The following is a 25769-nucleotide window of genomic DNA, read 5'->3' on the forward strand; positions in this document are numbered from 1 at the left end:
CTAATCTCAAATATTTACATATTTGAAACTTCAAAATCCTACACATGTACATATCAAAATTCCATGTTCATTTCAAGTCTCAATAATGTATTTATATCAAAGACATGATCAGTTTCTTCAAGCGGCCGTATCTTCGCTAAAATTGGACAGCAATGTTTATTCTGTGGCCCCCAGTGTAGTTTTCTTAAGTAGTATGTTTGCACTGATGTACATTTATTTTAGCCGGTACTCTTATTCCGAATGGCAAGTGGGAATATATCATGTAAGTTTTCTTAAAATTTGATATATAGTAGGGGAGGAAAGTATGCTAACTTTGCAGTTACTCGAGCGTTATGCGGTCCTATTGGGTTGTGAAGACTACAACAATTTTTTCCCATTATAGCCCCATCTATCCATATTTCTAAAAAATGTCAGTTCCAGTTTTTCGATCTTATGTTCATTTCGCGAAATAGGGGTTCGTATTTTAAATTTACCCCCCCCCCCCCCACTCCTTTCCGTGGAGGGTCGTGTTTGGTATTATTTGATAGATTTTTGAAAAATATTGAATACCTACGTATTTTTTAGTTATTCGATCTTACGTTCATTTCGTGAATTATTCGCTTTTTGTGTGAAACTTTGTGACTCGCCCATTTCTTTACGCCCCACTCAAATCGTCAGATTTTTGAAAGATACACTGTTTGGCGTGTACTTAACTTACCTTATCTTAATCTAACGATTTCGAGTTTTTCTAAGGATATATTGTTTTCGGACCCCCTTAACAAACTTCCCTGTATAAGAGCCAATATATGGTAGAGGTACATTTACAGGGTACAAAGTTCCTCCCATCTGACGCGCTCAAGTAACTGCAAAAATCCCCGCTTGGGCTCCTCTACCAATACAACTAAATACATATGTAGTTGTCAAGCCTAGACTTACAAGCTCTGTGATGTTTTTACGGGATGTTGAAACTTTTCTTCATATCTGACGATTTATTTATTGCTCTGAAAACGTTTGAGATATGCAAAGGAAATTTGGTGGGTTTTAAGAGGAGAATTATTGCTCAATTCGGTCATACAATTAAGAATTTTATATTCATTATTGGTGCGCATATACACCCACCGGCACAAAATTTCGCCACCAAAATTTTTCATTAAGTTTGTCGATTTATAACTTTATTATTCGTGCTCCCATTTTCAAGATTCTTGCACCAGTTTGTAGGTACATGTATTGGTATTGTTTGGTATTATTTCGGTAACACAAAAATTTTGCTTGCATGGCATTATACAGGGGTGAATGGAAGCGTTGTATGTTCTCCTAATTTGGAAAAATTCCATGGAAAAATTGAAGAGGTGATTTTGTGTCATACTATCCCGGAGGCATCACTAAAATTTTGTTTTTTGAATTATCCGAATATCTCTTTTCTTGTAAGAGCTGTACCATTTTTTGTAACAATAAAAACACTGATTGACTCATAAAATAGAGGTTGGATTGATAAGATTAGAATGGTCCCCATGCAGCCCAGATCTCAATCCTATTGAGCATTTATGGAATGAATTAAAAAAAGCTATTCGCCGTCATCCTAGGCCTCCAGAAAATTTAGTACAGTTATGGCCCTGGTAGAGGAATATCGGGCTATTCCCCAGGCAAGGATAACATATCTTTATTAGATGCCAAACAGATTGCGAGCAGTCGTTGCTGCAAGAGGTGGACATACTCGCTATTGAATTGTTTTGTTTTGTTGTTAATTTTGTTTTGTTTTGTTGATTTTAGTGCGTTGGTATTTTTAATTAAAAAACTTTTAAAGCAGTGTTTTTATTTACAGCTCTTACAAGAAAAGAGATATTCGGATAATTCAAAAAATAAAACCTTAGTGATACCTGCAGGATAATACAAAAGAAATATGAAACAAAATCAGGCCTCCAATTTTTCCGCAGAATTTTTTAAAATTAAGGGAAAATTAAATTAAAATTAAAATTTTAAGAAAATACAACGCTTTCATTCACCCCGTATAATGATAATAACACCTGATAATACCAGAACAATAACAAACGACGTCAATACAAGTACCTACAAACTGATGCAAGAATCTTGAAAATCGGAATACAAATAAGGAAGTTAGAGATTGTCAAACTTAATCAAAAATTTTGGTTTTCGGAATTTTGTGCCGGTGAGTGTAGATAATGGTCTTAATTTAAAATATTATGGCACTAAGATATTTCAAATTAAAAATCATGTAATATTCACTAAAACATGCAACAAATAAGAAACCACACTCATTAATAAATTTAATAGCCTGTTAGAAAACATCAATAACAACAATTAATAAAACCAAATAAGACAAATTACAAACAGAACAACAGTTGTCAATCTATTCAGAAAACCAAATTAGATCCGTCAGTTCCAAAACTAGAAATAATTATCGCAGATGCAAAATCTGCCAAGCACTACAAATACACCAAAAGGAAGAATATCCTCTTTAAGAATAATGTGCTAAAATGAACTGAAGAAAAGCAGTAAGTCAAAAGCAAACATTAATAAAGAGTAAAAGCTATCAAAGCTCTAAAAGAAGATGAGTCCATAATATTATTACCAGCTGACAAGGATAGCGCAAGTGATATTATGGACAAAAGCCAATATCAGGAGAAATTGAAAGAATTAGTCACAAATCACTGGAAAAAATATAAAACACTGTACAAATTAAGAAATATCTGACAGCCTACCAAAGAACATTTAACACCTACTATAGCAGAAACCATACCTATATGGAGTCCCAGATACAAAAACAAAGATTGAGATTAGAAGTCAAGTAGAAAAATAATTTCATGGAATAAATTAAAAAATCCTAAGAGGGCACGTGCATGAAAACTAGAAAAAAAAGTGTTTAAGAACATTATCTGGTAATTTTTGATCTGCCATTTATTGGACGGTACCCTTTTGCGGCGTTACAAATGCAGTACCAAGAACCTCTCCAAAAAAGGGGGTGACTCACAATTCTCTGGAATGGTGAAGGAATAGAATATAGAACATTCGCCAAAATTTACCGCAGATTTAATAAGCAAATACAGGAAAACAGTCAAAGCAGTAAGTCTGCTAACAGGGCACTGCAAGCTAAATAGGCGGTTGAAGCTGATGGGATTGGCAGGTAATGGCCTATGCAGATTCTGTCACCTAGGTCCTAGAGGAAGAAATAGCAGAGCACATTTTATGTCAGTGTGACAGCCTGGTAAATGTACGGCTCTTTGCATTAGACGAAAAAAAGACACCGGCTTTACCTAGACATGGAAGGTTCAGTTTCGAAGACGATCTGAAAAGGTCGCAGTAGAATAAGACAAAATCCACCTCATTGAATCTATTTATCCTGTACTTAAAAAAATCTTTGTACAGGCATTAAGGGACAACACAATTGAAATAAAAACAGTGCCCCATTAATAAGCCAGGATATGCAGATGATACGGTTCTACTAGCAAGTAGTGACAGTTACTTATATAACTTACATGCGCTGCAAAATAAATAGCGATTTTGACTCAGCTACAAATAATTGTGGTCATACACCTTTATGGCACAAATAGTGGACCACGCAACCAATACTCACGTACTTAATCTTTAATAAAAAAAATGTGAGAAAAGATATTTATTTTGCGTGTATATAAAATGGATTCACATATGCAAAGGACAACACTTGACAGTCTAGCATATTTGCTTGATATTTCTTATTATGTCTATGAAAGTTGGTTTGTTTTTAGAATTTAGTCTTCCACTGGGCCTATTTTTACATCGCTAGGATTTGGCTTGTTATAGTAAAATTAGCAAGATTCCTTATAGAATATATGGATAAATATATAGAGGTAAGTAAATATACGATATCATAAATTATCTTTTACTAGTTTGCTACAGCTAAGTACTACATATCACTACATATTTATATTTCATTGATACTTCTCTTAGTTATATCGAATCCAACAAAAGAAGAAACATGTGAAGTGAATTATGAGTGGCAATAAGTTATATTATACCTTTTTTAACGATTCTATAGTAACCTTTCGTGCATAGAAGTCCACCCACTTAAAAATTTGGTTATTTTTGGTGTCTCATATTTCCTAAACCTGTAGGCCGAATTAAGTGATTATTTTAATATGTTATAGCCTGATTCTTTAACAATACCGCTGTAATAACATTGTTGCTAAACAGATAAATTTTCATTGTATATCAGGTGTACGAATCAAACTGTGTTTTTTTCTCAAAGTTCGCATCACCCTGTGGAATATTTTAGCAATTATAAAATACTGAAATTAAAACCCAACTATAGCCTCAGGTATTCTTAACATTCTGTTTTATGATTCATTTGCTTATGTTGGATAATAAAAAAGTTAGGTACTTTACCAACTAGACATGTTCTTTATCAATACAGGGTATTTCTAAATAAGTGCGACAAACTTTAAAGGGTAATTCAGCATGAAAAAATAATGACAGTTTGCTATATAAACGTATGTCCACAAATGTTTCGTTTCCGAGATATATGTTGAATTTTTTCTTACAAACTGACGATTTATGTATTGCGAAAAAATCGGTTGAGATATGTAAATAAAATTTGGTGGGTTTTAAGATGTACTTATTGCACATTTTTTCATATACAATTAAGAATTTAATATTCACCATTGGCGCGCATACACCGTATGCACGCTAATGATGAATATAAAATTCTTAATTGCATTTCAAAAAATCCGCAACAACTATCTCTTAAAACTTATCAAATTTCATTTGCATATCTCAACTGGTTTTAGAGCAATAAATAAATTCAGTTTGTAAGAAAAAATTCAACATCCCCTATCTCGGAAACGAAACATTTGCAGACAAACGTTTATAAAGGAAACTGTCATTATTTTTTCATGCAAAATTACCCATTAAAGTTTGTCGCACTTATTTAGAAACACCATGTATTGATGAAGAATATGTCCATAGTTGTTAAAGTACCCAACTTTTTTATTATCCAACATAAGCGAATTAATCAAAAAACAAAATGTTTCAGTATTATTAATTTCAGTATTTTATAAATGCTAGAATATTCCACAGGGTGATGCGAACTTTGAGAAACGAAACACAGTTTGATTCGTACACCCGGTATACAATTAAAATTTACCTGTTTAGCAGCAATATTATTACAGCGGTATTGCTAAAGAATCAGGCTATAACACATTAAAAAAATCACTTAAATCGACCGACAGGTTTAGGAAATACGAGACATCAAAAATGACCAAATTTTTAAGTAGGTGGATTTCTATGAACGCAAGTTATTATAGTTTTCTTATCGTCGTGAAATATAATATGATTAGAAATAAATATAAGACCTATTTTTCAATAAAAAATATTCGTTGTTAAGAAATTGTAGGGTAAACTATATTTCAGCAAACAAACACTCCGGCCCATGCAAAAGTTCAAAATCATGAAATTTACCAGAAAGGAAATTTAGAGGAGGGTCATTTAAGCCGAAATGATAGAATGAATAACCAAAAGTAACCAAAGTAACCATATTAATATTAGCCAAACGTGGGGATTAAAACCAGGCACGTTATGTTTTATTTATAACAAGATAATACAACCAATAATTACATGTTAATGAGTGGTATACTAGACAAAGTTACAGGAAAATAATTATCAACATTAACCTAAGCAAGGTGCAAAAGCTTGCTTGTCTTGACAGTACGGGAGCTCTGATGGGCACTTCATCATAGAAGAACACAGAAGACATCTAAGACATAAAGTTAAAACAGCTTACTTAACATTGAAGCAGAAGAATGCTCAAACAAGCTCTCTAGTAGCAACCTTTAAGACAACGAAAGAGAGGAATTCCCAAACCACGAAAGCATGCTGAATTTCGTACCAAATAGAGAACAAAGGAACTCTTATTATAATATCTGAAGATCAGGATTGGTAAAACTCTGAAATAGCCCCTGAGTATTAATTTTTCTAGATTACCGAAAGATATGTCTTCTTTTTTAAGTGCCCTGGCCGTTGCGAACGTTAGCTATTAACATGGCAATTCTGATCTTGCTTACGGCACTTCTGAATAGTTCGACCGATGTGAGCCCGAACCACTTCCGCAGATTTTGGAGGCACGAGTGTCTTCTCCTGCCTGGCCCACGCTTACTGTCTCTTTTCCCCTGGACAATAAATTGAAGTAGACGGTACTTATCGTGTCTCAATATGCGTCATTTTTTTTAAAACCTTTTTATATACTTGGCTTGGTTGGTGTCACGGACTCCGCAAATTTTGTAATCCATTTTAAAAATAGTTCTAGGCTATCTAGACACCTGAAATTTTCAGGATAGCTTAAAAGTAGCTAACAATGCAATATTTAACTGCTATTATACAGGGTGATTAATTATTAGTGGGGTGAAGCTCCGTAGATCCGTTATAGTAATGTATAGCGCTAAAACTTAATAACAAAAATTGTAGCGACCTTTGAGCTTCACATTACAAAATTAGTTAGAATGTTACAGGGTGTTCGATAACATAGTGGCAGACCAAACTTATGTTTTTTTAAAAGGAACACCCTATATTTTATTATATATTCGATATCTTCGTAACTTTTCGATTACAAAAATATAAAGGTTTGGTATGTTATACGGGGTCTTTACAAAGTTATAACCAATTTTATATGAAAATCGTAACAAGTTTAACTACCTGTATAAATAAAAGCAAGCACAAGGTCAATGGTTTATTGACGTCATAATTTTTTATTTATTGTCAAAATTTTCATAAATGTTTGTTTTGCTAATTTTCTTTATATTGAATACAGGGTGAGTCAAAACGCAAGTACATTATTTTCTCAGTAATTTTAAATAGAACAACCTGTATTTTATATCATTATCGAAAAGTACCATTACCATACTATAATTTTTGTATAACATTCCCTGTGTGTAAATTTATTAGTTTTCGAGATATTTTCATTTTTCAGAGCCAAATTATTAATAATTACGGGTCTAAATCTTTCCAAATTTTAAGTAAACCATGACTGAATAATTTTCTAAAACTTACAATTTACGATTACTGATTATCAATCTGTAATCAAAGTTGGCTACAATTTGTGTTATTAACTTTTATTACTATCTATTACTTATCTTATAATATATATATATATATATATATATATATATATATATATATATATATATATATATATATATATAACAAGGAGAGGTTAGCCCCTCTCCCTGTTAGCCTCTCTAATCCTATATATATATATATATATATATATATATATATATATATATATATATATATATATATATATATATATATATATATATATATATATATATATATAGGATTTTCATCACTGGATGGATTTCCACTATGTTAATGTGATAAACCTATTGCTTATTGTTTTTTTTAATTGTAAAAACAGATTGCAGTAAATAAAGGATGTTTAAAAAAAATCTTATAACGGATCTACAAGGCTCTACTGACCAATCACACTGTATGGATAAATCGATTTTTTTTTATTTCAAACTATTATAACAATGTGACTAATGCAATGATATTTTAAAGTACGTTAATAAATCGAATGCCTCAGTGGCATTAGACTGCATCGAGAGGTCCCCAGTTGGAACCCGGCTGTTGCGTATCTTTTTTTTAATTGTTTTAATAAATAATTAAAACTTTATATACTTAAAATTATATATACCATTTTAAACAACAGCGGTATTTTAAAAAATACTATTTTATACTATTGTAATTTTTGGAATCATAATTATAAATAACAGTTAATACACCTACTAAAAATTCATATTTTATAAGTTAATTATTCTTTCCAAGTATGTTGTGTCCTACATAATATATGTATAGTATGTTAAAGAGTAAATGGTTAAGTTCAATTATTTACCACTATAAACAGCCCGGATTAACCGATAATAGTATAAAAGGCCCGGTTTCAGGTAAAATTTATTTTAGGCTTTATTATGGGAGTACCGTCTAGTCAGTGTTAATTGCAAAAGACCAACTCTGTCTACCTCGGTGGCTTATCGCTCCGGGTGGGTCTTAACAATGGGCCAGGTCAGATAAATTTAATAATATTTACGACCGCACTAACTGAAGTCAAACCAATTACTGTTGAACAAACCATACATGTACCGGGTGTCCCAATAAGAATGGCTCTCGGCCATATTTCAGGAACCGTTTATAGTAGAGCTTTGAAATAAAAAATTTTATAACAAAAGTTACTTCAGGAAAAGCCTGGAAATTATTTTCATAATTGTGGGACCACTGCTAGAGGGCGTAATTGAATATCAAAAATTAAAAAATCTAAATTTTACAAAATTTTCCTAATGAAGGGGCACTGGAAATCCGATCGTCGTATTCTTCATAAAATTCTACGCATACTTGATTTGACAAGTTTAGGTCTACCTTTGGAAATAAGAGGTGGGGGTGAGTGGGAACCTTGTTATAAAAAACTGGCTGTGAGTCCGGTTCTGCTTAATCAAATTTTGCAAACTTGGTCTTGTTGAAGACAGATCTTTTTCGTCAATGTAAAAGTTATGATTTCGAACCAACTTACTGAGTAATATGCCAGCTAGAAGGCGTTATTTAATTTTTTTCAGAAATCTAGTGTTCCTTGGAAAATATTAAATATAAACATGCATTTTTAATAACATATTACAAAAATAGACAAAATTAGCAACAAAATAGCGAAAACCGCATGTTAATACCTTTTTTCTATCTCGAGATATCTTACAAAACGTGTAAATTTAAAAACATAACTGTTACTGTCACCGGTAAACGAAATTCATTAAAAGTAGTGTGCTATGGAAACAACAAAGAAACATTTTCCAGCTGTCAACGTATATTAGGTCTTTTCAGCGCTTCTCATTTGTTTCGAGCCTCGTTCATATCTCGTATATTAATATTATACACGGATTATACGGCATATTACAGAGGCTCGAAACAAATGAGACGCGTTGAAAAGCCCTATTACAAAGAAATAAAAACAACTATTTAGTGATGACATAAACGTTCAAATTTTTGCCCATCATTTTCGTTGCAAACATTTACTCTTTCAAGAGTAGTTTGAACAGCAGTCTCAATTTCTGCTCTCGATATGCTTTGAATGGCGTTTAGTATTCTCTGGATAATCTATTCTAGAGTAGCGTATGATGGGCAACAATTTGAATATTTAGGTCGTCACTAAGTAGTTCTTTTTGTTCTGTGTTATATTTAATTTTAATAGTATTGTTTCTCTTTATATTGTTGTTTTAATTAATTATATTTTTATACGTTGACATCTGGAAAATGTTATTTTGTTTTTTTCCACAGCACACTACTTTTCATTAACTTAGTTTACCGGTGATAGTAACAGTTATGTATAAAATTTACACGTTTCTCGAGATATCTTGAGATAGAAAAAAGGTATCGACATGTGGTTTTCGCTATTCTATTGCTAATTTAATCTAATTTTATAAAGTATTATTAAAAATGCATACTTGTATTTAATATTTTCCAAAGAAAACTAGATTTCTGAAAAAAATTAAATAACGCCTCCCAGCTGGCTTATTACTTATTAGGATGGTTCAAAATTATCACGCTTACATTGAAGAAAAAGATCTGTCTTCAACAAGACCTAGTTTTTAAAATTTGATTTAGCAGAACCGGACTTACAGCCATTTTTGCATAACAAGGTTCCCACTCACCCCCACCTCTTATTTGCAAAGGTAGAGTTAAACTTGTTAAATCAAATATGCGCAGAATTTGATGAAGAATACAATAATCGGATTTTCAGTGCCCCTTCATTAGGAAAATTTTGTAAAATTTAGATTTTTTTATTTTTGATATTCAATTACGCCCTCTAGCGGTGGACCCACAATTATGAAAATAATTTCCAGGCTTTTCCTCAGGCAACTTTTGTTATAAAATTTTTTATTTCAAAGCTCTACTATAAACGGTTCCTGAGATATGGCCGAGAGCCATTCTTATTGGGACACCCGGTACAATAACAAAACCGTGATATTATAAAAGTACTTTTTCTACTCTATGTCATATTATGTATAAGTACAATTGCGAACTTACGCGATTTATAGCACTTGCTCCGTTGTCGCTCGTGCTCTAAATATCGCGTGCATTCACAAAAAGCATACTTCACGAACTGTTTTATAATAACTATTTTTATTAGAGTGTAATTTTTGGAATTTTAAGCATTTTATCGTTAAATCGTTTATCGTTAAATTATTTTATATTCTTTCCTATAAATAATAAAAAGGTTTTATTATAAAAAAGTTCTTTTTTATAAAAGTGTAATTATGTTTAATTGTGCTCACGATTTCCTTCTTTTTGCCCATTATGTGGATTACCTCTATGTTGGTGACATGTTCGGTCCAGGATATACGAAGAGTGCGTCGGTACACCCACATTTCGAATGCTTCTAGTTTTTTCGTGAGCGTCTCTGTCAGCGTCCAGATCTCCACACCATATAGTAAGATTGGAAAAATTTAGTATTTAACTAGACGAAATTTTAGAGGAAGAGACAAACCCTTGCTTGTGGGGAGCTTTTTCATATTGGTAAATGCTGCTCTAACTCGTTCTATTCTCGCCTTAATTTCTGTTGTTGCCAAGGTATACATTAGATTTTACATTGTCAATTATTAGTATGTTGTTTATCCGTAACTGTCGAGCAGGTTCTTGCTTTTTGCTTATCAGCATCCATTTTGTCATCTTGAAGTTGAGGCTCAGGCCGTATTAATAGGGAACTTGCACATTTTTTGTTTTATTAGATAATAATGTTCAGTTTTGTTTAAAAATGAGATTTCCAAAATTTCACGCTTCAAAAACTCGTAATAACTTAGGAATACATATTTAAAGTCTTCTGCGGTATAAAATAGTTCAAACGGCCCGTGACGTCACATAGTTTTGCATTAGTTTTGATTATGGTTATATTTCGTTGTGTCTGGGTACACGCTAACGTGTACGAAAATAAAAAAGTTAGGTAGACGCAAATAAAACTTCATCAAGCCATAGGCGTAACCAGGATGATCCTAAGGGGGGTTACAGCTACCTGAAAGGGGGGTTACAACTACTGGAAGGTATTCTGAGGGCTATGGTGTTAAGCGTATAGAGCTCAAAGTACATCCCAATGGGGGGGTTACAACCCCCAAACCCCCCCTGGTTACGCCTATGCATCAAGCCAGTGACATCAATATTTAGCTTGCGCAGTGACTATATATTTTGGTACATGCTATTTTGATATATTTAGTGTTTGTTTAATAGAAAAATATTTGTTAAGGGAAGGAAATCAGAACTATTCAGATGTTTCAAATTTAATTGTAATAAATTAATGTATATATATAAAAGTATATATTTAGGTTAGCAAAATAATTATATGTATTTAGTTGACATGACATGTAGGTACAAAATATTGTTAAAATAATTTTTATACGTAAGTGAATTATTATAATCAACTATTCTAAATACAAAATAAGCCACAATTTAACTAAAAAAATTATTTTATTAACGTTTCGACGTCCAAATCGGATGTCATTGTCAAAATACAAAAATTGGTCAGATTAAATAAATTATTAGAAAAAATTTTTTACTATGCAATAACATTTTTGTTTAATTTAATAATATTTTGTATTTTGACAACGACATCCGGTTTAGACGTCGAAACGTTAATAAAATCAATTTTTAGTTAAATTGTGGCTTAGTTCCCATTTAGAATAGTTGATTACAAAAATGCCACAAAGATAATAGCTTCAGAACAAGTTAATTATTATTGTGAAAGCTTTAGGTCTTCCTTTTATTTTAATCTTGGACGGTAATACTATTTCATTTATAACTAAAAAAATATATATTAACTTATAGTCTCTTATCTTTTTCGTACTGTTTTAAAATGTTCTTAAACTCATTAAAAGAACTAAATAATTGTCCACACTCCATAGTTAATTTAAAAACAAACACTAAACAAATAAAAAATAAGAAATCACTGACACTCTAACTTTTTTACTTGCGTACACGTTAGCGTATATCTAGACACAACCTTATATTTAGGTATATTCTTCTTCTCCTTCTTTAGTTTATTGGCCTCCACCTACTTGGGTATTTGGCCAGTTCATCGTCGTGGAATAAGTCAAAAATATTTATATTCTAATGACATTTATCGTATGTCATTTTAATAATATATACCAGTTTGTTAAAATTGGAGTTTTATACTTTTTTTGGGAGGAAAGGAACGAAGGTTTACTATTGAAAATAAAACCATTTTGTAAAAGTAGACATTTTCTATGAATAGTTCAAACGATCAAAAACACTTGTAACGTCACATAAATGTATTTTCTACTGACGTTTATAACGTCTAATTTAAAATTCTGTTTACTTTATTGGAAAAATGTAAACGTAAAACCAAGTGACGTCACGACGCGTTTTGGACCGCCTGTTTTAATTTGAATTTTAAATCGTCTTTAGGGGCCAAACGAAAGACAAACAAAACTTTCTTATCTTTGATACATGTTTTAAATTATGTTCTGTTCTGATTTATAACATTTTTTTCGAATTTAAAAATTTATGCAAGTTCTCTATTACTAACTGAATTAACCCTTTCCATTACTTGTTGTAGAACTGATAGAAGAAGACTCGATCCACATTTTAGTTGAACTTTTCAATAGCATTTATACATCAGGAAAAATACCACAAGAATGGCTTTTATCCACCTTTGTTATTATACCAAAAAAGATGAATGCCAAACAATGTAGTGATTACCGTACAATCAGTTTGATGAGCCATGTACTGAAAATATTCCTGAAAATTATACACACTAGAGTACACAGAAAACTGGAAATGGACATCAATGATACCCAGTTTGGATTCCGAAATGGACTCGGAACAAGAGCTTCGTTGTTTGCACTGAACGTTATGTCTCAAAGATGTCTTGACATAAATCAAGATGTATTCATGTGTTTCATAGATTATACAAGGCCTTTGATAAAGGGCGGCATGATCATCTAATCAGACTCCTGGTAGAAAAGAATTTAGATAAACGAGACATCCGACTAATAGCAAATATGTACTACAATCAAAAAGCAGTAGTGAGAGTAGAGAATAATACCACTGAAGAAATTGAAATAAAGCGAGGTGTGAGACAAGGGTGTATACTGTCACCAACCCTGTTTAATCTCTATTCCGAAGACGTAATGAATAGAACACTCTCTGAGCGATCCATAGGTATTAAAATAAATGGTGTTAGATTAAACAATCTGAGATTTGCCGACGACACCGTTCTGATCGCATAAACACTTGAAGAGCTACAGACATTGGTGAATAAGATAGCAGACTGCAGCGTAGAATATGGACTATCTTTGAACATAAAGAAAACTTTTATGGTAATATCGAAATCAACACGAAATGTCCAAAATTTATATTTACACAATGAAATTATCGATCGAGTTAGTAAATTCAAATATTTAGGCACTTTTGTAAATGAAGACAACGATAGCTCAGCAGAAATCAAAATAAGAATAGAAAAAGCCAGATCCATATTCACTAAAATGAAGAGAGTGTTCTGTGAAAGAGATTTGAGTCTTGAAATGAAACTTCGCCTGATGAGATGTTACGTACTTTCTGTGCTGTTCTGCGGAATGGAGTCATGGACGCTGAAAAGATTGATATCAAAAAATTGAGAATCTTGAGAATATCATGGACGGAGAGAGTCACAAACGTCGAGGTCTTGAGAAGAATGAATAAAGAAAAGGAAGTCATATTTACGATCAAAAAACGAAAACTGCAATACTTGGGACACATTACAAGAGGGGAAAGATATGAACTGCTTCGAATAATTATGCAGGAGAAGATAGCAGGAAAAAGATCCATAGGAAGAAGCCGAAACTCCTGGCTAAAGAATCTACGGGAATGGTATAGCTGTAGCAACAACGAATTGTTTCGGTCAGCAGTTTCGAAAATACGTATAGCCCTGATGATCGCCAACCTTCGGAACGAAGATGGCACTTGAAGAAGAAGAATTACCTGTTGTAATTCATCTATGCTACTAGCAAGGATCACGGTGTCATCGGCATATCTTACATTGTTCGTTAACTCACCGTTTATTTTTATGCCCTCACTTGCATTTTCCATACATATTTGATATTTAACATTGTATAATATGGACAACTGTAGTTTAATTTAATAAGTTTTAAAGAAGGAATAAGTGAATATTAGTGTATTAACCAATGTTATGATTTTAGGCGAACTGTCGAAAAGATGAGATCATTCAAAACCAAATACTTACTCACACATGCATATTTTTCGTAATGCTGATATTATCGATGTTTCCTTTAGCGTTACTAATACCGCAACTTTTTCATAACCAAAGAATGCCAAACTTCTTTACATGGTAAGTTGCTAATCTGATTATGCAATCTATTATTTTGTTCCAAAATATTGTTATCAGTATTATCATCGGGAGAATTTAAATACTGTATGATTATTAAGAGATCCTGTGCATAATTTATTACCCTTTAAATGCCTAAAAATTATTTTCTACGCATTCTTAATAAAATACTGTAACATACGTGACGCTTCTTGTGAAAAAGAGAGTGTTACGACTAACATTGTTAGTTCATTTTGGTGAAAGTTTGAAAGAGTGATTAATATTGATATAATATTAGTCTCACTGGAAAACTGGTTACCAATCGATAATCGTAAATACAAAGACATTATTAGTGCAGTTGAGTAAAATTTAGACAGTTGTATTCATATACGTCAAGTGACTTTACACATCCATAGTAGTGAGGAATGGAAAAAAATGTATCAATATATTTTCGAGATAGTTTTGGAAAGTTTGAGTTAAGCAAATTAAATTTTTTAAACCGTTACGTAAAAATCTGTAAAAAACGGAGAGTATGTTTAATTGTAATACTGTAAGTATTGATAAACGCTGTCTGCAAATGCGTTAATCATCTCTTAAGGAGGGGGCAATATTACGCTACTTATTGAGAACTCGGATTGAGAAATTTCTACCAGAAGGTAGATAGTTACTACAGAGGCCTCTATGTATGTGCGTAGCAATTCTATTTATTCCAAACAAGACCTGTAACTTTTCTAGTGAAGTCTAGAGGACCGAACCGTAGTATTTAAATAGAGAAATTGTATTGAACGATTTATTCACAATTTAAACAAAGTATCAGATCTAAACGCATCTTATTGTCAAGAGATAAATGCATTATATAAATTATATTTTATATAAATAGTGTAAGTACAAATAAATTCAAAATAAGTGTAAATACATGAAAATAAAAACTAAATAAACTGAGTGTTAAAATCATTAATAAATTAAAAGTCTGTCAAAAGTACTACAATATCACAACGTTATAGCACTGCGCAAAAGTAACCGACAAGCTGTCCCCACTTTTTCGACTTTTGCCACTACGCAGACAAATCTTGCGTCTCTTCACTGTCTTAAGCTAGTGTACTAAAGAACTAAAGAGTTGAAACATAAATATCAGTTAAAGAAAAAATAAAAACTTTTAAATATCTTCTATTCTCCATTTGAAAATAGTGATATGATCAGAGCAACAGCGGCCCAACCCACATCCTACAATTTTACCAAAACGCTTTAATTACATTTTTGCACGATTGATCATTTTTGACTGTTTACCGTGACAGATTTTACGTCAGTAGGTGACATTTATTAGCAACTCGACGTAAGTAATCCAACTCGACGGTAAGTACTCCAACTAGACGGTAAGTAATTCACTTACCGTCGAGTTAAAAAATCTCTTAATTTTAATTTTTTTTGAAAGAATAAAGAAAACTAACGAATTATTTATTAATATTGAAACTTATGGTACAATTTGTTAAATTATTTAATGAAATCCCACTTGTTTGGGCTGTGGTTTCACTTCTAACAGAAACTCCTGCAGAATCGCATACATTAGTAGTATTACTAGTATTGCACAATATTTTTTCGGCAAAATCTATTTTATTTTGAAGAGAATCTTCTACATAGCTTTCTGCCACTGTCGATGAACGCCAACCTCCATGACGCTTTAATCCGAGGACATCAACACCTTTATTAGCCAAAAGCGTTGCTGATGTCCTCCTGAACGAATGGCCAGTATAGTTCTCGGGATTAGGCAAATTTAAGAATTTGGCAATTTGAGAAGGCCAGCCCCCGATTGTCCCTTTCCCTAATACTTGAGCACAACATTTTCCTTTTGCGTATCTTAAGAACAAATGATTTGATTTTACTTGTAATGGACGAAGTTTTATATACTTTTGCAGAATTTCTAAATATGGAATTTTATCGTCTGGTTTATTAACGACTGTAAAAGTACGCTGGATGTTCGTTTTTGTATTGGGTACTTTTACAATCATTAAACCATCGGTTTGTTGGATGTCATTCATAGTAATATTATATAATTCTTCTCTTCTACAGGCATCAGATAATCCCAATATTATTGCGACCTACAAATTATAAAAAAATCTTCATTAGAGTATTTCTTTTACCTAAACTAGCTTATATTACCTTGTGAACTAGAAATTCTTCATCCGGTGCTTCCATCAGAAATTTTTCAAATTGCTCCCGTGTAAAAATGCTCGCTTTCTTAGGCCTATAGCCAACAATTTTTCTCTTCAAATACGCGATCAAAGTTGAAAACTTGGAAATATCGATGCCATCATAAAGAAAAACGGTGGATTTAATCATTGAATATTCTGCCCAGAGGCTTCCAGGAGCTTTCAACTGCATATGTCTTTGAACGAAATATGCCAATAGAGTCTTTTCTTCGCTTCTTAAATTCTTGCCTTCGCACCATTTTTTAAAACTTTGGTAGGTATTTTGATAACGGATTTTGGATTTTTCGGGAATAATTGCGGAACGCCCTTCTTTCCAAGCCCGTTCAATTTCTTCAAATTCACTTTCGCTCATATTTTAATTTATAATAATCAAAATTGTACTTAAAATTATTGACAACTAAATAAAAACCAACGAACTGTCAACACTGATGGAATCGCCATAAAACGAAGTTAATGGCGCCAGGATGAGATAGAAGATAATCAGGTAAAGGAGGGAAGATAATCGGACAGTGCTAGTCAGGTACGTTGTAGTTTTAACAAAATTTTACCTGAAAATTCTCTGTCTCTCTCATGTCTCTCTAGAAGTGCTAGAACCTCTCTCTTGTATGTTGGCGCCTATCTCGCTTCACTGTTGGAATGGGACGGGGCCATTCCATCAGTGTTGACAGTTCATTGATAAAAACTCAATTCTCCATTGTTGTTATGCACCCTAGTTACTACCTAACAACCAAAGTATCTATCTTGATAAAATGAATGAAACTAGTCAATATGACGAAAATATTTAATTTTATAATCTATAATGGTATCAATCGTGCAAAAAACGTTATAAGCATGTCGAACGTTAAGGGTAACCGATCTCAGACAATAATTGGAGTCGTCGCTCCGCTCCTCCTCCAAACAATTGTCTTCGATCGGTATAAAACCCTTACCGTTCTCCATACTTAATATACTATAAAGTTATCCCTTATTTAAGTATTTACAGATGCAGTGTAGCTCAAGCAATGAATTCGTCAGTCACTCTACACCTAAAAATACCTAAGTCATGCATAACTTTAATGTAATAAAAGCGATTTTGTAAAATTGTAAGATGTGGGTTAGGCCACTGTTGCTCTGAGCGCCTCATATTATTTATATACATTTTTTTACGAAGCTGAGACACGAAGGTATCAATATTAATAATTTTTCTATTTTTAACAGTTCTGTATTACTCTGGGCTAATTAGCAAAATACAAGGAAAAGTTATTTACCAGCAATTTTATTGCTGGAATCGAATCTTATTATTGTATGTACAGTGGAACCCCGATAAGTCGGCCCCCGATAACCCGGAAGTCCGGCTAACCCGGACCGATTTTCATCAGACAAAAATTTAACAAATAAACAATTTAACAATTTTATCAAATAAAAATGTATGTAGGCCAAATAATATTTGAGAGATAATGTGTATTTGTGTAATTTGAACACATAAGTACAATAGTAAAAATGATTCATGCACACGGCGGCAGCCAGAGCGACCGTCTCAGCTTATCGGAAAGAACAGGCACCTGTCTGTATTCCTTTTTCTTTATTTATGTCAAACTGTCTTAGCATTGTTTAAAAAAGACGTGACTATTTAAAAATTCTTTTTTAAAACAATGGTCTTGTCTGTTCTTAAATAACAACATTGTTCCTTGTGACCGTATTGTGTGTAGTACAGCCTATTAATCACTTCCGTTCTGTAATGTAATCGTGCTTCAGATTGTGTTTGCTTTGTCTACGTAATGGTAACAAAACGTAAAAATGTTGTGACATTGGAAAAGAAACTAGAAACATTAGGTAGGATTGATAAAGGCGAATCTTTAAAATAAATTTATTGCAGCATCATAATGATATTATGCTACCATAGGTCTGGATCCCGCGTATGAAAACAAGTTGATTAATAGCAAGCTAAAAATTTATTAATAGCTTAAGGGTGTCTAGTCGGATAAACTTTGATATATGAGAACACTGGAACAGGGGCAGTTTTAATTGTGGAACAGGTCAAAAATTTGGAACGGTCAGAACACGAAAATGGCACATTTGTTTTGTCCGACATAACAGACATAAACTCTCCGAACAGAGATTAAACTCTCATGCAAAAATCAGACTGCTATTTATCACCTGTCATAATTCCTGTCATTTGACATATTCTACATGTTCCACTCATTAAAACGCCAATTTGGTGATAAATAGCAGTCTGATTTTTGCATGAGAGTTTAATCTCTGTTCGGAGAGTTTAAGTCTGTTCTGTCGGACAAAATACATGTGCCGTTTTCGTGGTCTGACCGTTCCAAATTTTTAACCTGTTCCACAGTTAAAACTTCCCCTGTTCCAGTGTTCCCATATATTAATGTTTGTCCGACTAGACACCCTTAAGCTAATAACAAATTTTAAGCTTGCTATTTATCAATTTTTTTTTTGTACGCAGGATCCAGACCTACCATATTATGGTGTCGGTACATCTCTACAGTATGACTTTTTTATGAGCTTTTTACCAAGAAATGAACAAAACTCTACACTCTATACAACTATACGTAATTTAGATGTGTACTGTGCATATGTGTTTCATGTTTTTGTAATTATAATGGAGGTTATTTATTAATTTTTACTATATTCTCCGGCTAACCCGGATTTTCGATAACCCGGATCGGCCGCGGTCCCGATTAATCCGAGTTATCGAGGTTCCACTGTATTAATAATATAGGTATGCAAAGTCCACAGATAGTGTGCTACTTTTTTTATAAACAAAATGGCGCCCGAAAATCGTGTTTTTTCAATTTTTGCTCTATAACTCCAAAGATTTTAACTTTACACCAAAAATACCCAAATAAAAATTCACCGCAATTAAATTCTGCATAGAGACGTGTTTTTCCCGATTCACTTCGACGAAAACTTTCCCCGGAAAAAGCGAGTTTTTCCAACAAAATCTTTAATTTCCAACTAAAATTTTAGATAGGTAATTGTTAATCAATAATTAAATAACTTGGTAATGTAAAAGCCTTTTTTGTATAGATTATAATTCCAGAAGGCGATGGAAATTGAATGAACAGTTTAGCAACAATTGAATTGTTAATTAAAAATTTACGGTCGCTATAATAATGACAATAATTGTGATGAATAAGAATAACTATGATTTTTTTATAAAAAGACACTATACCTATCTAATGTACTTTACAGAATTGAAATTGGACTATTTAAACGGCCTCAGGAATATTTTAAAGTTATAAACAATTTTTTGGCTTATAAACAAATAGAATATCTCGGGAAATATTAAACTAAATTAAATTGTGAAAACGGTATTCGAAAAACAGCGGCAGGACGCTTCTTTTAAAAGAAAAACGTTTAATTAAGACGAGTGATTCCTGAGATACAACCGGTGAAATTTGACCGGAATTTACGGCAAAGATATAAACAACAGGATCATAATTTTCAAACCATCACCTTTTTATTTTTGTCCTCTTTCTCCACACCAATTTTCATATCCTTAAAATACTCATAACATATATTATTATAATAAAAACTATCGATAATACGTGTGAAAATTGCCAAAAATAGCTAAATTCCAATCAAAAATTAGGTTGGAGAAAATGTAACCCTCAAAGTTCAAAATCGGTATACGTCAAAAAATGCATTTTCTCGGCTTCCCATGGAGCAATTTCCTTCATTCTTTTTTTGTTCCCTAATAACTCGAGTAGAGCCATCGAACTAACTTATTATTAAATGTCAAACTTGCTTTTGTTTTGTTATAATAGAATAATTTATTTATAAGAACAGAAAACTACATATTTTTTCCAGTTGTAGGCTTTTTTTAGATAAACTTACTACAAGTGTACCTTTTAAAGTTAAAAACATAAATATTCTCATTTGAAAGCTGTATAATTATTTAAACAATTTTTATTTAAACAAATTAAAATTTTGTGTTATAATAAATAAATTAATTTATTATAACAAAACAAAAGCAAGTCTGACATTTAATAATGCATTAGTTCGATGGCTTTACTCGAGTTACTTGGGAACAAAAAAAGAATGAAGGAAATTGCTCCATGGGAAGCCGAGAAAATGCATTTTTTGACGTATACCGATTTTGAACTTTGAGGGTTACATTTTCTCCAACCTAATTTTTGATTGGAATTTAGCTATTTTTGGCAATTTTCACACGTATTATCGATAGTTTTTATTATAATAATATATGTTATGAGTATTTTAAGGATATGAAAATTGGTGTGGAGAAAGAGGACAAAAATAAAAAGGTGATGGTTTAAAAATTATGATCCTATTGTTTATATCTTTGCCGTAAATTCCGTTCAATTTTCACCGGTTATATCTCATGAACCACTCGTCGTAATTAAACGTTTTTTCTTTTAAAAGAAGCGTCCTGCCGCTGTTTTTCGAATACCATTTTCACGATTTATTTTAGTTTAATATTTCTCGAGATATTCTATTTGTTTATAAGCCAAAAAATTGTTTATAATTTTAAAATATTTCTGAGGCCGCTTAAATAGTCCAATTTCAATTTTGTAAAGTACATTAGATAGGTATAGTATCTTTTTATGCAAAAATCATAATTATTCTTATACATCATAATTATTGTCGTTATTATAGCGACCGTAAATTTTTAATTAACAATTTAATTGTTGTTAAACTGTTCATTGAATTGCCATCGGCTTCTGGAATTATAATGTATACAAAATTTGCTTTTACATTACCAAGTTATTTAATTATTGATTAACAATTACTTATCTAAAAGTTTAGTTGAAAATTAAAGATTTTGTTGGAAAAACCCGCTTTTTCCGAGGAAAGTTTTCGTCGAAGTAAATCGGAAAAAACCCATCTCTGCAGAATTTAATTGCGGTGAATTTTTATTTGAGTGTTTTTGGTGTAAAGTTACGATCTTTGGAGTTATAGAGCAAAAATTGAAAAAAACACGATTTTCGGGCGCCATTTTGTTTATAAAAAAAGTAGCACACTATCTGCGGACTTTGCATACCTATATTATTAATATATACAATCATCAGATTCGATTCCAGCAATAAAATTGCTGGTAAATAACTTTTCCCAAAAATGGCCTATTCTCCGATAATCAGCCCAGACTATATACAGATCGTTATGCCATTCTGCCATTCAAAAACTGTCCTAGCAAGCATTTTCAAATCGAGTATAATAAAAACTATCTTTGTTAGATTAGTAAATGAATGTGAAATGCGGCAATATCGTGTAGTTTTCTGTGTCACCACATACGTTTAAAATAAGTCCGGAAATGGATAAATTGACTAATTCTAAGCAATTTTTGTTCCATAGAGTTGTTTCACTAAATCAATACTTTTTGAGTTATTTGCGAGTGAAAATATTTTTCAACAAGAAATCATGATTTTAGACGGTTCTTCGCAAATAAATCAAAAAGAAAGTATTTTATCAAAAAATGTTCCTTGCAAAAATGTAATTTATAAAAAAAAAAGTAATAATTAGTGAGTAATTTTCACGATATTGTTAACAAAAAAAAAACAAGGGACAAACTTTATTTTGAGCCTAACTTGCTTAGTATTGATAAGAGAAACTTTTATAAAATGCTTTTTTAAACACTTTAAAAAAGTTTTGATGAGTTTTTCCCGAAAAGTGCTTCATTTTTTGGTTATCTCACGTCGAACTATTCGATTGGGAATTTGACGAATAAGAGCCTACTATTTATGAGTTACAATTCTGCTTATATTGGCTCTTTAGACTTTATACATACCTACACCATTGTTTTCGTTACACTCCGAAACTCTCATTTACTGTAGACCAGGGCGGATCTGTGAAAAAACCTCTATCTTTGGATTGTGAGAGGTGGCATTCGGATTTTTGCAGATAAAGTTAGGTGACACCTTCAGTAATAATAATTGACTTATGCTCCTCCTTAAATATGCCCGGAACATTAATAAAAAAATTAAGATATTTAAAAATTTCGGAAAGCATCGATTTTTTTTTCTATTTTCTTTGCTTATAACTTTAAAACGATTCATTTTTTAACAAGGTCGTAGAAAAATAAAATAAAGATAATTGAATTTTGTATGATATACGACTGGTTAAAAATGTCTTAAATTATTACCCTTTCTGTAAAATACCAATAAATACAAAATAAGGGGGCAAAATAAGCCAGTTTTTATTCAATATTTTTCAACCACTTTGGTTGCATTTAGAACCTTCGTAATTCGCTTTGAAGATTCTTACAACATACTTAAATCATCCACCAAATTCGATTAAAATCGACCTAATAGATTTTGCGTAATAATTTTGCAATCTAATTTTTTTTTAATGTTAAATTTTTTTAAAAGCTTTCTGAACAAAAAGTAGAGTATTTAGAAGTTTACTAATTTTTGTACATATAAATGGGCTCTTTACCTATCTAATACACTTTACAGAATTAAAATCGGATTATTTAAGCGGCCTCAGCTGTTTTAAAATTGTAAACAATTTTTTGGCTTATAAACAAATTCACTCGAGAGTGGACATCTGTGGAGTTAAATTCCGAAACAGGTCGATTTTTATTTTTAAATTCTAATTTTTTGGCATATATATCATACTAGTGACGTTATCCATCTGAGCGTGATGACGTAATCGATGATTTTTTTAAATGAGAATAGGGGCCGTTTGATTGCTCATTCGAAAGGCTATTCAATTTTGTATTCACTGATATAAACGTTAATATAATTATTTATACAGGGTGACCAAAACATTTTTTTGAATTAAATTAATTGAGACAAAAAAAGAATGTCGGTAATTTATTTAATAAAAAATACATTTTACTGCAGTCAGAAAACAGAAAAAAAATGTTAATTTGAAAAATATACATTGTTTTTCGCTTAAATTAAATGTTCAAACTTGTAAGAGGGTGGTGGGTGGCAACTTTAATATTGAATTTAAGCGAAAAACAATAGTTATTTATCAAATAAACATTTTTTTTGTCTGTTTTAGAACAACAGTAAAATGTATTTCGAATTAAATAAATTAAATACATTCTTCTTTTTGTCTCAATTAATTTAATTAAAAAAACTTTTTTGGGCACCCTGTATAAATAATTATGTTAATGTTTATATTAAAGAACAGATAATTGAATAACCGTTCGAATGAGCTATCACACGACGCCTATTCTCATTTAAAAAAATCATCGATTATGTCATCACACCCAGATGGATAACGTCACTTGTATGATTATATGCCAAAAAATTATAAATTAAAAATAAAAATTGACCTGTTTCGGGATTTATCTCCAGAGTTGCCCATTCTCGAGAAAATTAATTTATTGCAACTCAAACGTCCTCACTGTATTTGTTTATAAGCCAAAAATTGTTTCTAACTTTAAAACAGTTCTGAGGCCGCTTAAATAATCCGATTTTATTTATGTAAAGTGTATTAAATAGGTGGGGAGACTCTTTATATGTAAAAATATTAGTAAACTTCTAAATGGTACATTTTTGTTCAAAAAGTTTTTAAAAAATTTGAACTTTTTTAAAAAAATTTAGATCACAAAATTATTATGCAAAATCTATTTAGTCGATTTTAATGAAATTTGGTGGACGGTTTAAGTATGTTGTAAGAATTTTCTAAGCGAATTACGGATGTTCTAAGTGCAACCAAAGTGGCTGAAAAACGTTGAATAAAAACAGGCTTTTTTTCGCCACTTACTTTGTATTTGGTGCTATTTTGCAGAAGGGGTAATAATTTATGACATTTTAAACTAGTCGTATATCACACAAAATTCAATTATCTTTATTTTATGTCCCTACGACTTTGTTCCAAAATGAATCGTTTTAAAGTTATAAGTAATAAAAGTAGAAAAAGATCAATGTTTTTCGAAATATTTAAATATTTTAATTTTTTTTTATTAATGTTCCGGGCATATTTAAGAAGGAGCATAAGTAAATTATAATTATTGAAGTTGTCACCTAACTTTATCTGGAAAAATCCGAATGCCACCTCTCACATCTACCTCAAAACATATCCGTCCTGGTCTACTGGCCTATGTTTGTGTTGATAATGTTTTAACGATTTCCCAAGTGGAAATCGAAACGTCAAAATAAACTTATTTTAAAGTAAAATTGTGACTCATTCCCAATAAAAATAGTAAATTGTATATGTTTATTGTAGGATTGTTAACGACAACATCAGACATAACACTGAGATAGGCACGTCTATCCCATACCTAGAAAGGCCTCCTAATATTTTGGAACAACCTCACAAGCGGTCTGCAGCTTCATACCGGTCGAAAATATCCAGTAGTTTTATCAATCCGGTGGCACGTGGTGTAAAAGTATCAGCTATGAGGATTAGTAGGTCTATGATGACAGTCCAAAGAGGAACTATGACATAAAATATACAGAAGCAAGATGGATATCGATCAAATTTGTACCTTGATTTTATAAATTATTTTTTGAAGTACAAATCACGCAAGTTTTATTATTTACTACATAAGTATGTACACTAGGCTTTTCAATAAGTTTTGATGTTCGATAAAAGAGGGCGTTGCTACAAGTCTAATTCTTTTATGTTCGTACACTCTTCACATGAATGTATGTGAAGTTTCATTACAATCTGTCAATTAATTGTTTGTTTAGAAGCCATTTGTATTAATTTATTAGGTACAGGGCCGCGCAGTCCATAAGGGCAGAGAGGGGCGGTGCCCCCCGGCGCCCAAGTGAAAAAGCGCCGGGAGGTGCCGAAAAAAAAATTTGACAATACCGAAATTACCAGAAATATTAATAATATTTTATTATCTTTTGAAATTGAAAATTTACCAATCGTAGGTAGATATAAAAATAGCAGTTATTACATATTACTTTGATCCCCTAAGTGTACGAACCGTTATTTCTTTCAAAGACCAACGGAGCAAAATGAAAAAATTTTGACGCATGTCAAAATTTTCAATGTGTTTTAAATGTATTCATTTTTTTTTCGAATCCTGAGAAAACTAATAAATATTTTTGAAAAATTTAAACGCAGAATGAAAGATTACATTATTACCGAGTGCCGAAAGTACTTGAAAATTTCTATAATGTTTATTTTAATAAATTGAAAAGTTGGGTGAAAATAAAAGGAAAAATTTAGTGTGATTTTTAATTGCAAATATTTCATTCAAAAGAAACTTTTTATTGATTCTAATGGACTTTCAGCCCTCGGTAATAAGGTAGTCTTTCATTCTGCTTTTAAATTTTTCAAAAATACTTATTAGTTTTCTCAGGATTCGAAAA

At 31.7% G+C, this 25769-nt stretch overlaps 1 protein-coding gene across 1 annotated transcript; it reads left to right on the forward strand.

Moving 5' to 3' along the window:
• Positions 1-24964, forward strand: LOC126883374 (uncharacterized). The gene is made up of 4 exons (XM_050648861.1): positions 1-262; positions 3723-3824; positions 14199-14347; positions 24670-24964. Exons 1-4 carry the CDS (start codon positions 86-88, stop codon positions 24890-24892), a joined length of 651 nt encoding a protein of 216 aa, XP_050504818.1. The 5' UTR covers positions 1-85; the 3' UTR covers positions 24893-24964.
• Positions 24965-25769: the final 805 nt, after the last annotated feature.

The sequence above is a fragment of the Diabrotica virgifera genome, chromosome 1 (genome assembly GCF_917563875.1).
Source record: "Diabrotica virgifera virgifera chromosome 1, PGI_DIABVI_V3a".
NCBI classification, from domain to species: Eukaryota; Metazoa; Arthropoda; class Insecta; order Coleoptera; family Chrysomelidae; genus Diabrotica; species Diabrotica virgifera.

What these genes read in the sequence shown, in the direction of transcription:
- LOC126883374 (XM_050648861.1), top strand. Translation starts at nt 86, where the DNA reads ATGTATTTATATCAAAGACATGATCAGTTTCTTCAAGCGGCCGTATCT. An exon ending in GGCAAGTGGGAATATATCAT is followed by an intron (nt 263 to 3,722) that starts GTAAGTTTTCTT and finishes GTTTGTTTTTAG; the next exon opens with AATTTAGTCTTCCACTGGGC. An exon ending in ATGCCAAACTTCTTTACATG is followed by an intron (nt 14,348 to 24,669) that starts GTAAGTTGCTAA and finishes TGTTTATTGTAG; the next exon opens with GATTGTTAACGACAACATCA.